The sequence below is a fragment of the Stegastes partitus genome, unplaced genomic scaffold (assembly GCF_000690725.1).
Source record: "Stegastes partitus isolate 25-593 unplaced genomic scaffold, Stegastes_partitus-1.0.2 Scaffold271, whole genome shotgun sequence".
NCBI lineage: Eukaryota > Metazoa > Chordata > Actinopteri > Pomacentridae > Stegastes > Stegastes partitus.
The window spans coordinates 33,465-46,603 of NW_007578002.1; the positions used below are offsets into that span (position 1 = coordinate 33,465).

Sequence of the window (13,139 nt, forward strand, 5' to 3'; positions counted from 1 at the left end):
AGTGCGTGCATCACAATAAATGCTTGTCCTTTGTGCTCACTTTCCTACTGTCTTAGAAAGGAGCTGCAAAATTATTCATGACCTGCTTTATGGTTATTGCACACCTGTACTTCCATCACCGAATCCAGTTATTTTATAAAGATCTTAGATAGCAGCTCTAAAGATGCATTTTCACAAGATGGGATAAATTTGTATTGTGGCTTTATGGGAATTTCTCAGGAGAAAAGCAAACTCATCCTTCTCCGTTAGTGAATGTAGTCTCAGAAATCACTCTGTAGATATTGAGTACACAGGTCAGGCTAGGTGTGAGTTAGGTATGAAGTCTGGAATGAGGGTAACAGTGAGGAAGTAGGCGAATGTCGCCATGTCATCTAGCTGAGTAACAGATTGTCCAATTAAAGCTGACTGAAATACAAAAACTAAAATGGGAAAGGCACAATTGCGCAACTGTTCCCGCAGGACACACACACACAGGGCAACAAAGACCTTTTGAAAAATGCTTCCTAATCTAGCCGTGCCCATAAACCACTTTAAAACAGAAACTTTTCGAGAGTTATGAATGAGCGTTCTTCCCACAAAATGGAGCCAGGTCAAATAACGTCTGTGGACCCATTCAGATCGACCACAAAGGCAGTTTATCCTGTCACTGTGTCAGTCTAAAAGCTGTATTACAGCACATGGTTGTCATACTGACAAGCATGAAATAACAGACTAGTGTAAGCCCATCCTAGGTGTGTTATTAACCTACAGCAGCCGGCAGTGGGGACACCTTGCCAACAGACAGAAATAACATTTCCCAGATAAAGCGCTGGCAGCAAACTGCTTCCAGAAGTGACACATGTAGCACCTAATGGTGATGTATTTGTCCTGAATAGAAACATTAGTCTTGATTCCTGCATCACCCTGAACCAATCTAAATTGATGCAGTAGCAGCTGTTCAGACTACGAATGTGTATCCATCCCATCATGTTTACTCTGCGAGGGTGCCAACTAATCCAAAACACAGTGACATGCCAGGTGTAAAGTTCTCAAACAAGCTTAGACCAGATTTGTTTCACTTCTCTGAAGGCAACAGAAGCACAACTGCTGTAAACTAGTAGAAAATACATTTTCCAAACGTTGCGAGTACTCACAGTCCATGTGACCTGCACTGAAGTGGAGCTAAGAACTACAGGATTATGCATGTTGACCACCACATCCCCCAGCTCCTTCTGCACACGGCGGTGGTCCACTCCCTGAGCTGTGGGACTAATGTCTGGGAGAGGGGAGGAAATAGAGGCATGTAGATGAGAATAGCGGTGCCTTCCACTGATAACACGTTGCAATTCCTTCCTATATGTGTACCTTGAGTCCGAACAGGCTCAGACATAGGGCTTGGGTCCCCGAGCCCTTGAGCATTGACTGCCCGGATGATGAACAAGTAGACAGTATTGGGTCGCAAGTCCTTGACAGTGAACTCTGCCGCCTTCACATGGTCTGCCACTGTCTGCCAGCTGTTGCTCACTGACTGACTGTAAAGAGAACAAACCTAATAAGTTAGGAAACAATTGTTTTGTTATTACTGTAGAAAGAATCTCAGACAGTTTAGCTGTGCTCCTACAAAGTGGGAACCAAAATGACATGTCATGCAATAATGACATGCCAAAAATCACTTGTGAAATCTTTTGAAACTCTTCCTGTCATCATCAAAACGAGTAATCAGTTCGACAATTATGAGACAAAGGGGGGAAAAAAATTCTAATAAAAGCAAATCCCGTGTGTCAATCAAACTCTGATTGAAATTATTGTTAAATAATTTAAATACCAGACCATTCTTTTCATTCTTTCTAAGCAAATTATACATCTGTAAGAGAAAAGGCATCCAGAATATTCTGCTCAAAACTGTCCTGACTTGCTTGAATGCCCACAGAAACACCCACATCTGTTATTGCCATGAAAGTTCGGGGTCACTAAATGCTGCTGGAGGCCATAGGTCACAGACGTACCCGAAAGCCTCGATGACATAGGAGGACACCGGGGAGCCCGCCTCCGGCCCCGGTTCCCATGACAACGAGATACTGCTCTTGGTAACATCGGTGACCTCTGGTTTGGAGGGTGGCCCTGGGAGGGCGGTTGCATTGTGAGACATGAAGTCGATGAGGTCAGTGGAGTCTGAGGAGGCGAGAGAGACCAAATTAATACCCGCAGAAGCAAAGAATATCAAGCAATGTTAGGCTTGATATGCATAAAATTATGCTAATTTTTCATATGAATTATTTCTACTGAAGCAGACCTCTGACATCCAAGTAGGCACTCCACGATGTTTCTCCGCTGGAGCTGGTAGCAACGCAGGTATACAACCCTGAGTCAGACAGCTGAGGAAGACACATCATGATATTATAACTCACATGCAAACAAGCTTCCATTCAATCTGCATCACGACAACTTAAGCAATTAGGCCCATTTTAGAGTTGTAACAGAAAAAGCACATTCAGCACTAAAAAAAGAAACAACATGTGAGGAGATGCTGTGTCTATTAAAGCGATCCATAAAGATTTCTTCTGCTTATCCAAATCACCAATAATACAGCTTTCAGGCTGTGCTCTCTGTTGCTGTGTTCAGCTGAATCCAATAGCCTTTGTAACTCTGATCCCAGATGGTTTCTACAAGCTCTTACGTCAGTCTGGGCTTTTGAAGGAGGTTTGCAGCTCGTAGTACAGTAAAAATGCATTAACCTCCACTGGCCTGCATTTGGCTCGAGAAGAGCCGGAGAGTGGATGAGTGGAAACTTTAACACTGGCCAATGAAAAAAAGATCCCAGTAAAAGCTTACATTAATTTTCTTAATTGATTTCCTCCAATAACGGTCACCCGCCATTCCCAGAGTCATCGGCATTATCATCACCAGTGCTGACACAGGAAGGAGGAGATATGACAACCGGTTTTATATTGGCTTTGCTGTAGGAGACACTGACAACTACACTGTCTCTCAAGAGAAAGTGGGAGAGTGACATAGGGAAAGCACTTTGACACTGAGACAGGACACTGTATATTGCGGATGCTCCGTTATATTACCCCCTGTAGACTCCTTCTGACTGGTTCCTGTCCTCGAGTCCTTGAGTCTAACTGCTGCCTCAGAGATTCGGACTAAATAGCAGCGTTTAATGACTTATAAAAATCAATACCTGCTATTCATCTTTAAAAAGCAACCTGACTGCACTTGTCCATTTGAATTACATTCAGCTGACATCATCCGGCAGATGAGCAAATTTCTCTTTACTCCTTCACATGCAATGCAGGATGCGATGTACACATGGCAAAGAACACTCAAACTAGACGTGCGTTTGAGTTTCTGTTTGATTATGTACATACGTGCACTTTATTTCTACTTATAATATTACTGAACTTTCCATCCTCACGAATGAGGAAACATTTCCCTCAGTCAGTAGAATATAAAACGTGTGCAGTATGATTATTTGCAAGCACAAATCGACAGATTTTACTGATACGAAGCTGAGTTGATAACAACTGTCTTTTAATTTGAGGATAAAACACTGACTGAAAGATTAATTAACAACCCTTTGTTTTTATTAATTAATCCTCTGGACCTGATAAAACTACTGCAAGTGAGACTTGAGTGCTGCAATTATGCCCACCACTTTAGGTATGACAAGGTGACAGGGATGCTTGGTCAGACATACTGCTCCTCTGCAGAATACTTGTTATAACACAGTTTAAGCAAGAATGAAACAGATAATTGGGGTTTATTGCCACTTTATATAATTTGAATTGGTCGTAACATGATTTCACCAAGTCAGCTGATGATTCTGGAGAACAGAGGAGGTGCAACCTGTAGTGTTACACAGGTTTAAAACATGCTTTCAGACTTGTTTTCAGTGTGGTTGACTGTCCATAGGCTAGTACAGTGTTCTCATATGCACTGCAAATGAAGACCAAATCTGTGAAAATTAGATTAAAATTGTATTTAATCCACATTTTTCTTATTAGCTCCCTTTCCATCATTGATACAACCCCTAAAAACGAATCTATGTGTATAACAGTTACATATTTAGAAGTGTTTTCTATAAAAAAATAACATCTCTCTCCCTCAAAATGACTTAGACGTAACTCTACACTGTTGCATACTTCTGATTAGGACGTTGTCTGTCCAACACACCTTCTCTGATGACTGCAACTTGAGCACACCAGCTCACCTATGACTGCTGAAACAGTAAGACTATTTTGTAAAGCAAAAGTGTAAAATTGGAATGCTGCAGCCATAGACGTGTGAACGGAAAACTGACTCTTAAGAAGAATAATGATACAGAAAGCCAGAGTCTGTAAGTTGACAGGATGGGTTCCTTAATTCTGTCACATATAAAAACACAGAAAGTTTGAATCTGAGGCTGTGATCAGTACACGGTAGCTTTGAGGTGTAAATGCGTAACCATGGCGTTGACTGCTTATTTTGCTCGTGATATGTCTTCAAGCGTATAAAAACATTATAGGGACATGTTATGAAGGCGTAAAACTTGATGACAGGCGACTGTGCTATCGAATTCCTCTGTGGTCAACACCGGTTGTTCTTGAATGTGTTCTGTAAGTATATCGCTAACTCCAATTTGTGCGCATTTCTCTGAACACCACCATAACTCACCCGGGTATTCTGGATCTGAAGGCTGCCATGCTCCAGTAGGGAAAATCGTGGGTCCTTTCCAAGCAGGTTGGCCCCATTCTTACGCCAGGTGACCGTGGGCTCTGGGTCCCCCGACGCCAAACACCTCAGAAGGGACACACCTCCCAGCGCTTGCGTTTGGTTCGATGGGCCCTGCCGGATGATAGGTGGTGGGCGGTCCTTCAGGGCTATGATCAGGATAATAATCAAGAAGCAGGTGTTATTTGTCGAAGCACATTCTTCACACTGTAATTTTGATGTCACGGTCTTGGCATGTAACAGTGACTCTCTTTTCTAACTAGTTGTGGAAAAAGAAAAAAAAGAAAAAACACATGACCTTATCACAAGGTGTTAATTTGTGATTGCAATAATTACATTAGTGGTTGCGGGCCCAAGATGCTCGGGTTCAATCTGATGTTTTGTTGGGTTTTTTTTGTAAGAGGAAGTGAGTGCGTTGTGAGCCTTTTCCACAGCAGGGCGGTGTGCTCATGGCACTGCATCACACCTTTGAGCTTTAATTACTAGGTGAGGATTAACGATGCTTCACCCGTGGTGCTAATTACCATACCTTCTTTATAACACCCCTCAACACATTCATGCCTGTCCTCTCCCTTCCTACTGTGACTCATGGCTGCACCTCCTCCCTCTTGCCAACACCACCACCACCCCCCCTCTTCGCGCAAACACACACAAAACTAAACTCTGAATTAGCGTGCCAAGGAGAACAACAATACATCTCTTTTAAAGCTTTTTAGAACATGTTATACCATCCAGAAAACAGCCGCTGCACTCCGAAACAGTAATTTCTGGAGTGTTGAATCTCTCTAGGCCTTGTAACTACCCCTCGCTTCCAATTTCCTCACTGCTGCTCTCCACTGTTATCAGGTCTGTCTCCATTCACACAAGTGTTTACAGCAGACTACCTCTGCCTTATCTTCCATCGCACCTCCTTCAGCACAATGAGCAATACGGCAACTCAAGCAGAATAGCAAGGAAAAAAAATCAGGTACAACTAGGTGCAGCACGGTGTACAGTAAGCAAAACCACACATGATATGACACTTATTAAAGAGGCTGAAGTGTTTGGATTTATGCGGCAATATAAACATCATCTACATTGTGTTGTTGACAAGGACCTGTAGGGATTTGGCAGATAGGTGGAAGTGTTATGAACGTGAAATTAATGCTTCACCAATCAGTCTTTCACGGGGAGCCGACGTTATTACTTGTTTTCAGGTGAACATAACATTATGTCTACGTATCGGCTAAAAAAAGACCGCCTGGCATGGCAGTTTCAGGAAAATATTACATCTACCGTGCAGCAAGCTATGATTATCCCAAGTGATTAGGTAGCAAACAAAAATATCATATTGTCGTTGCTGATTTAGATGCGGCTCTGTAAGAAATGTTGTCATGCTCTGCAGCTTTAGCGGAAAAGGTAAAAAGAAAATGAGGCTGCTTTTAAGAACGATGGAGTATTTTTATACCTGATACTACGTGAATATCATTAAAACAGTGATTAGATCACTGTGCATGTTTAGAACATTGATTTCTACATGGTTGAAATGGAACTTTAGCCTTAAAGCCAATCCTTGTCCCGCAGTTACGGATCCAACTTGCGCTATGAGATGACTTGTTGTTGTAAATATGCGCTATACAAATAAAATTGAATTGAAATTGAATTGAATTGAACTTTTGTGGTCCAGGTCTTGGTTTGTACTCTTTGTCCAGACATTGCAGCATCCTTATTGTCTCCAAGAATCAGTCAGATGGGTTCAAGCAACACCAAGTCTATCTAGTATCAAATACTTAGCCCCTATAGGAGTGAGCTATGGCTCTGGAAAATCTGTAGCTTACCCCACTGTGGAGGGCAGTAGCTGTGGTCAGCTTAGGTTTACTGCAGTAACATTGGACTGTAATGTTGAGCAGGTTTCACATGTCCTTAGAAAATTCTCAAACTGCTTCTGCAGCATCCTAAACTGTATTTTTACTGCTACACAATCTGTTTAAATACACCTTAAATGTCACTGTTTCACTGCTTGCAACTTAGTATGGAGTGGTGTGAGTCTATTAAAGTACATGACCCGTTTTCTTACACTGGTCAGGAGAACTGCCCTTTGCTTGCTAATGCAACACAAGAATAACTTTAACTCCGAGCTGCAACAGTTCAACTGGATAATTATTATATCTGTCAGTCAAACAGCTAAGGCAATGTGAAAGGTGGAGCATGAGTCTGTAACTGACCCTTTACAAAGTTTTCATCCAGTGGCAGACCCTGTTGGATGCGAACTGATCTTAAGTAATGCTAGAAAGGGCACCGCTTCCAAAACTCCACCAGGCATTACGCCAGCCCTCTTTCCATTTTTGTTTACGGCCATCAGTCAAAGACATTTCTCCCATTCCTTGTGCTCTACACCTAACATTTTGATATTGATCCATCTTCCTCTGAGTGACAGAACAGGAGTCATTTCCTCTCCAAAAAACACTTCAACAGATGTTAATTTAATAATGTGTGGGAGAAAAAGCCAAGAAACAAATGGAGAGAAGGGCATAAACAGCTCCCAGCTGGCAGCGGCTGAGCACTTAATGCTGACATTAAAGCTTTGTCAAAAAAGTGCAAAGTGTCTCTCCATCAAGTAGACAGTTTTATTCTACACAGTTTCGGTATTTTCAGTCTTTACCACAGCGAGGTGAAAATGAAAAGGATGATTATGGGCGACTGGCTTTTAGAACATACAGATGCATCTTCGCCAGTGTAAGTGTGGGCAGATAAATGGTCTTTGATATGCTGGTATTCAATGTCTAGATAATGCTGCGAGATTGTGTGCACGTTTTCTATAATTGTAAAGCCCAGAGTGCATCACAATAAAAAAATGGACCGACATCAAAACCAGACGGACAATGCACCTAAATTGTAATGCATGTTGTTAGTGCTTTGCTACAGTTTGAACAACATTGCTAAAACAGCATAATTTCAAGAAGCTCAGTAAAATAGGTTTTATGTTTCCATTAAAGTCTGAATGAGGATGAAGTTGACTGAGTTCGACAGATGGCTTCACTTCTGTACCATCTACACTTAAAAATCAACTTATAACATGAATGTACGAGTACGTCTGTCCTGTCACAGATTACTGCTTTGTCCATTTTCACCTATTACAACATGGGATGGTAGTGGCTTCATTCTGGTGCTATTACCTGTGTATTGAACCACGCAATCACAGTGGTTGTAAACTGCATTATTAAAAACAAAATCTGCTTTTTACTGAACAGGTTACCATTTTCTGTCCCTGTGTGTGAGGATGGTGTGTATGCGTCTTACCGTCTGCAACCTCAAGCTGGGCCTTGGCCATGATGCTCCCTGCCACAGTGAGGGCTTGGCAGATATAATACCCGGCATCTGAGCGTTGTACAGATGAGATGGTCAGCTCTCCATTCACAGACACAGACACACGGCTGTCCCCCTGCGTTGGCTGATTGGGGAACAGAAGATCCTGCAGAGGAGTGAAAGTAGGGAAAAAGAGTGAATAAAAAAGGCGAGCACACTTGCTTGGTAGCATGGAGGTATAAAATGTACAAACTGCAACCACTTTTAAAGAAGATATTTTACTTTTCTTTAGCTTTTCTTTCCTAATGAAAAGCATATCTTCCATCTAAATGTGACATATTGTGACAATATTGTTCACAATGTTACATCAGCATTGAATTGTTTAGAGCTTAGGTGTTATAAGACGGTGTGTCCTACTCAAACTTCCTCATTGCTTCACAGCGATTACAGAGACATTCATTGCATATATTTTTCATGTAATAAGTAAAAAAATATTCAATACTTGAGGCATGAGTAGGTTAAATTGCATATTTATGACAAGACTCTGCTAAACTCAACTGCATTGTAACCCAAAGGTGAATTGTGATGACCTCAAACTACATGTTCACGCTTGGTCACTTAAACAAGTGGCTCCTAAAGTGGGGATCTGATCACAAGACACTGAGAAATAAATTGAGGAAATCAATAAATCAATCAGTGAACACAGATCTAAATTAAACATGGAGGATATAGAATGGACTTGCTGTGCTCCAAGTGCAATTTATACCCAACTCATTCAGTGAGTTTATTGTTGAAATGAGTAAAAAACGTATGTTTGAGAGAGAAACGTCACGTGTGAGTCTTAAACTGCTCCTACATATTGTATGTTTACTCGGTACTATATCTTATACCTGGAAATTATTTTGTCTTATGTATTCTGCTCCTAGTTTATATTAAATTATTGTAAATTATTGTCCATAAAGTTGGAATAATTTCTGTTATCAGACATATTCCTCTTTTTACTTCTATTTATTTCCATCAGTAATCACTTCTGACCAGGTGCAATGATCTCATACTGAGTCCCAGTTACTTGGTGAAATTAATCCTAACTTCAGGATGTGACTGAAGAGTGGGACGTCCTTCCCATTGACACCATCAACAAGCTGGTGGACAGTATGCCATGATGTCTTAATGCATTGATCTGTGTCAGGGGTGGCTAGACTCAGTATTAGTGACTGAGTGAAAGAGTAATATTGGACGTTCTTATGTATGAAATCCCCTCAAATATGTGTTTCCTGTTAAGGGACCAAAAAAAAAAAAAAATCCAACTTTATGGAGAACAGTGTATTATAGTTATTAGGCGTCAACCACATGTGGGTATAGTGTGGGTTGCCAGTCTAATCCACTGTCATGTGGGGGGGTCAGGGGTTTAAAAAGTTTGGTAACCCGTGACTTTAACAGTCATACATCATGTTCCTTTTATGCAGATGATACTCAAATCTTTCTGTCACTAACACTGACTTAAACTGTTCGAAACAATTGCTTTCTTGAATTAAACATTTAAACATTTTCTTCACAATTAAAAGACGGAGCTTGCTCTAAAATAACTTTACATCTTTGGACACAACCAGATTTGAAGTACTCGCCGCTGTGTCCAAGACATGCCTTCAATGTACTCGTATCAACAATTATGTGCAATTCAGTTGGGAAAGTGGGTCAATGTCGCGTTTTGTACTAGGTCTGAATAGCAGTTTACCACCAGAGTGATAATCTTGCTGTGATAACCTGCAGTCATGGTCGTGAAATTGAGGCATCAGCGTTGTCCGTTTTTCTGCACTCCAGGCAGACAAGCTGATGGGCAGGAAAGGACATTAGCCTGCTTTCATTATGTCTAATGACGCTAATGCAGCACATGACATTGTCTCTTACTAAGTGAATTGGCCAGTCAGACCGGTGTAGATTAATGATAAATGACCACTTCATTATATGTACGTGGAACAGAACCACATTTGGCTGTTACCCGGTTTGATCCTTTTAGTCAGATCTTTGGCCATTTTTTATATTTTAGATACATTACTCGTTGCAGAATTTATGTCTGTATGGCGACGCGGACTTAAAAAGAGAAATAATGCATGTATCCCTGCAGACACACATGAATAAGTGCATTTAGTCAAAATCAATATCCTCACCTGGCTGCCCTCTCGTTGCCAGAAGACAGTGGGCTGAGGTTTGCCCCTGGTCTCACAGGGAAAGGTAGCTGTTCGTCCTTGAGCCACAATCTGGTCACGGGGTCGCACCACAAACTGAGGTGCCTCTGATTTTAAAGGCAAAATAAACCATAACACAATAGCAACACATTTGCACAGAATTCTAAGAGTGCTTTACAGACTACTAGAAAAAACTCTTGGACTGAATGTCTAGCTGCAAGCTAAAGGGGTTCATGCATTGGGTCTTTCTTATCCATTTAGTTCTCTTCTATGCCAGTCACACAAGCCATTCATCCAGCTGCCAGAACATCAGAATGAATGATATTGACTAATTAGAGTGCCCTAAAATCCAAGTTTTTGAACCGAGGCACATCAGCTACATCTGGACCCCCGATTTGAAGGGAAGTGAACCACAGTTTCTACAAAACACTGCCGGGAGAAGTCAGGAGTTGATAGCAACAACGTGGATATGCATGTCCAATAATAGTTTGATGACCGTGTTTGTGGAATGCCACAACAGTACATGCATACTGTACATGTGTGTGACCAAAAAACAGAAAGAGAGCAACGCATGCACAATGGGATCAGCTCCTACTTACCAACGGGACGAGCTGGTGACACAACAATGGTGTGGGTGAGATTAACACACAACACAGAGAGAAGGACAGCAGAGGAGTAGAACAGAGGGACAGAAAAAAAGAAAGAAATGAAAATCAGAAATGAATGAGATGGAGTTGGGTTTCCATCCATGAAGTTCAGGGACAAGGAGGGTAATGCTCAGTCACCAGAGCAGGTGATGGCATGGGCCTCAAGGAAATGGCACCTTGGCAACATTAGGGGGAAGGGAAACCGATGCCAAAAACCATCGAACAGATTTATCTCTAACACTTCACTTATGTCATAAAATAACACATTCACACAGTTAACAGATCTGTTTGTGTCAAGCAAGTGAAACGGACTTTTGGCAAGGGCAGGCGTAGAACACATTTAATTAAATTGATTAAAGCGAAAATTATAACCATTATAATTCTAAGTGTTGCTTGGGCTGCCCCTATCTTCACTCAATATCAGCCCAATTACAAACCTAATCAGTGAAAATATTTAAAATGTATCACAAATATCCCATACAACACAACGCAATAACCTCTGACGTGGCTTTTAATCAAGGTCTTTTTCTTTATCATTGAATCATTTCCTTGGAAAAATGAAAGCATCAAGTGTTTACTACCTAATAGCAGACTTTTAATTAGTCATGTGAGCCGAGTGTTTTATATTTCTTATAATATTTCACTCAATATATGTGCGAACACCAATTCTGAGGCTAGTAATGTCAGCTTTTCAAGGTGTAAATGTGCATGAATATGCATGAATAACAGGGACGAGAATAAAAACCTTATTTAAAAGTGCAATAAATATGGAATGAAATGTTAATGTTATGAGATCTGTGATGTACAGTATGTATGAGAATGAACTTTCAGATGTCGAGGACGGTTGGCGCCACGTCAGCTCTTACTCGTTTTCAGTTGCATGAACAATATTTTCATCGTAAAATGACAATGTAAAGGCAGCAAAAGAAATCTGACGTGCAGCAGCAATATAAATGTTTTCCCGCATATCAGTCTTTACTACGACTGATATGGTGTAAATATGGAGTGAGTGCTGTGGATGGAGAATGAGCCCCCCCACCCAGGAGAGGCCATAAAAGTTTACTTAAAGCTGGTTAGATTGTTCATATCTGGAGCCTAGCTGGAGATCTGGAGCAATCAACTACATCAGCCCCGCTATATGAAAGAAAAAGCTGAGGCCAGGCCCAGCCTTTCAGCAGGGGGGCAATAACGCTCATAAAGTGGGCAATAAAGGACTGATTGTCCTGCGGTCTGCTTTGGGAGATACAAAAAAAAATATCAAAGATGGGTTATGAGCTTTGCCACGAGTGAGTCCACAAGCAGTTACCCACCTCTGATGGTCAGGTAGGCGGAGGCCTCGGCTTTACCCACGCGGTTCTCCGCCAGGCAGGCGAACGTCCCCTGATCGCTGACGGATGCTTTCTTTATCCTCAGGAGGAAGTCTTCTTTTTCATATCTGATGTCATACCTGGCAATTAAAAGGAACGTCTCCAATTGATTTCACAAAGCTGGATGACAGTTCTATGCAAATTAAGGCTCATTTTAACAAAGTAAATAAAAACAACAAACGCTAAGGCTGTATCAAGGTTTGCGTAAATCTGTGTGTGATGTTTCAGATGGGAGCTTTACGAAGGTAGTGTCATTTCTGATAGAATAAAGACAGACTTTTGTAGAGCGATCGCTACGGTGGCAGAAGAAGAGGAGCAATTATGCTGAGATGAAGGCATGGCAAAATGAAAGGTGCTTTCAGCTGGAACCCTGGCTGTTCCACTATTTCAATATTTATAAAGACGAGCCACCCACTGTGGTGTGGCCTGCGCAGTATACTAAGCTATATGTGCGTGTGTGTGAGTGTATGCATGGGGGAGACGGCGAGGAAAAAGAAAGAGGGAGAGATAGACAAACAGTCTGAGAGTAAGGGAGTGGCGCAGTCTGACAAACTGAATTTGATGAATGAGCCGAGCAGCACCAAATGACTAATTCATAGAGATGTTCCATGCATCAGTGTGTCTCCACCAGTGCAGCATACCGTAAGGCAACAGTGGTGCAGTTAGAGTGAGAGAAACATCTCAGCTACCAGAGTTTAGATAAGCGCCTCAGAGGGGCAACAAACAGAATGAGTAGAGGAGCAAGGAGTCGGGCTCTCCCTCTCTAGGGTCCCTTTGGCGTGAGAGATCCTGTGAAATTGTCTAGCCAGCCATACTGATTCAGAGATGGGAGACAAGTCAGGCAGAGAAATGGCACAAGGGGTGAGAAAAAGTCACTTTTGAAATAGATGTTCCAAAGGGTGTGGGCAGAATATCGATGGGGGGTTGTGGGCTCTGTCCAGAGTCTGGTGAGGACTCCATTC

At 41.7% G+C, this 13,139-nt stretch overlaps 1 protein-coding gene across 1 annotated transcript in view; it reads right to left on the bottom strand.

The window, feature by feature from the left end:
• Window positions 1-13,139, bottom strand: part of LOC103357746 (roundabout homolog 2-like) — a 78,862-nt gene that overhangs the window by 18,224 nt on the left and 47,499 nt on the right. Inside the window, exons 6-14 of the mRNA XM_008282434.1 lie at window positions 12,121-12,257; window positions 10,763-10,774; window positions 10,146-10,270; window positions 7,972-8,143; window positions 4,636-4,841; window positions 2,273-2,354; window positions 1,986-2,151; window positions 1,345-1,511; window positions 1,134-1,255 (exon numbers count right to left, since the gene is read on the bottom strand). Coding sequence (XP_008280656.1) covers window positions 1,134-1,255; window positions 1,345-1,511; window positions 1,986-2,151; window positions 2,273-2,354; window positions 4,636-4,841; window positions 7,972-8,143; window positions 10,146-10,270; window positions 10,763-10,774; window positions 12,121-12,257 — 1,189 coding nt within the window. The remainder of the gene's footprint in view (window positions 1-1,133; window positions 1,256-1,344; window positions 1,512-1,985; window positions 2,152-2,272; window positions 2,355-4,635; window positions 4,842-7,971; window positions 8,144-10,145; window positions 10,271-10,762; window positions 10,775-12,120; window positions 12,258-13,139) is intronic.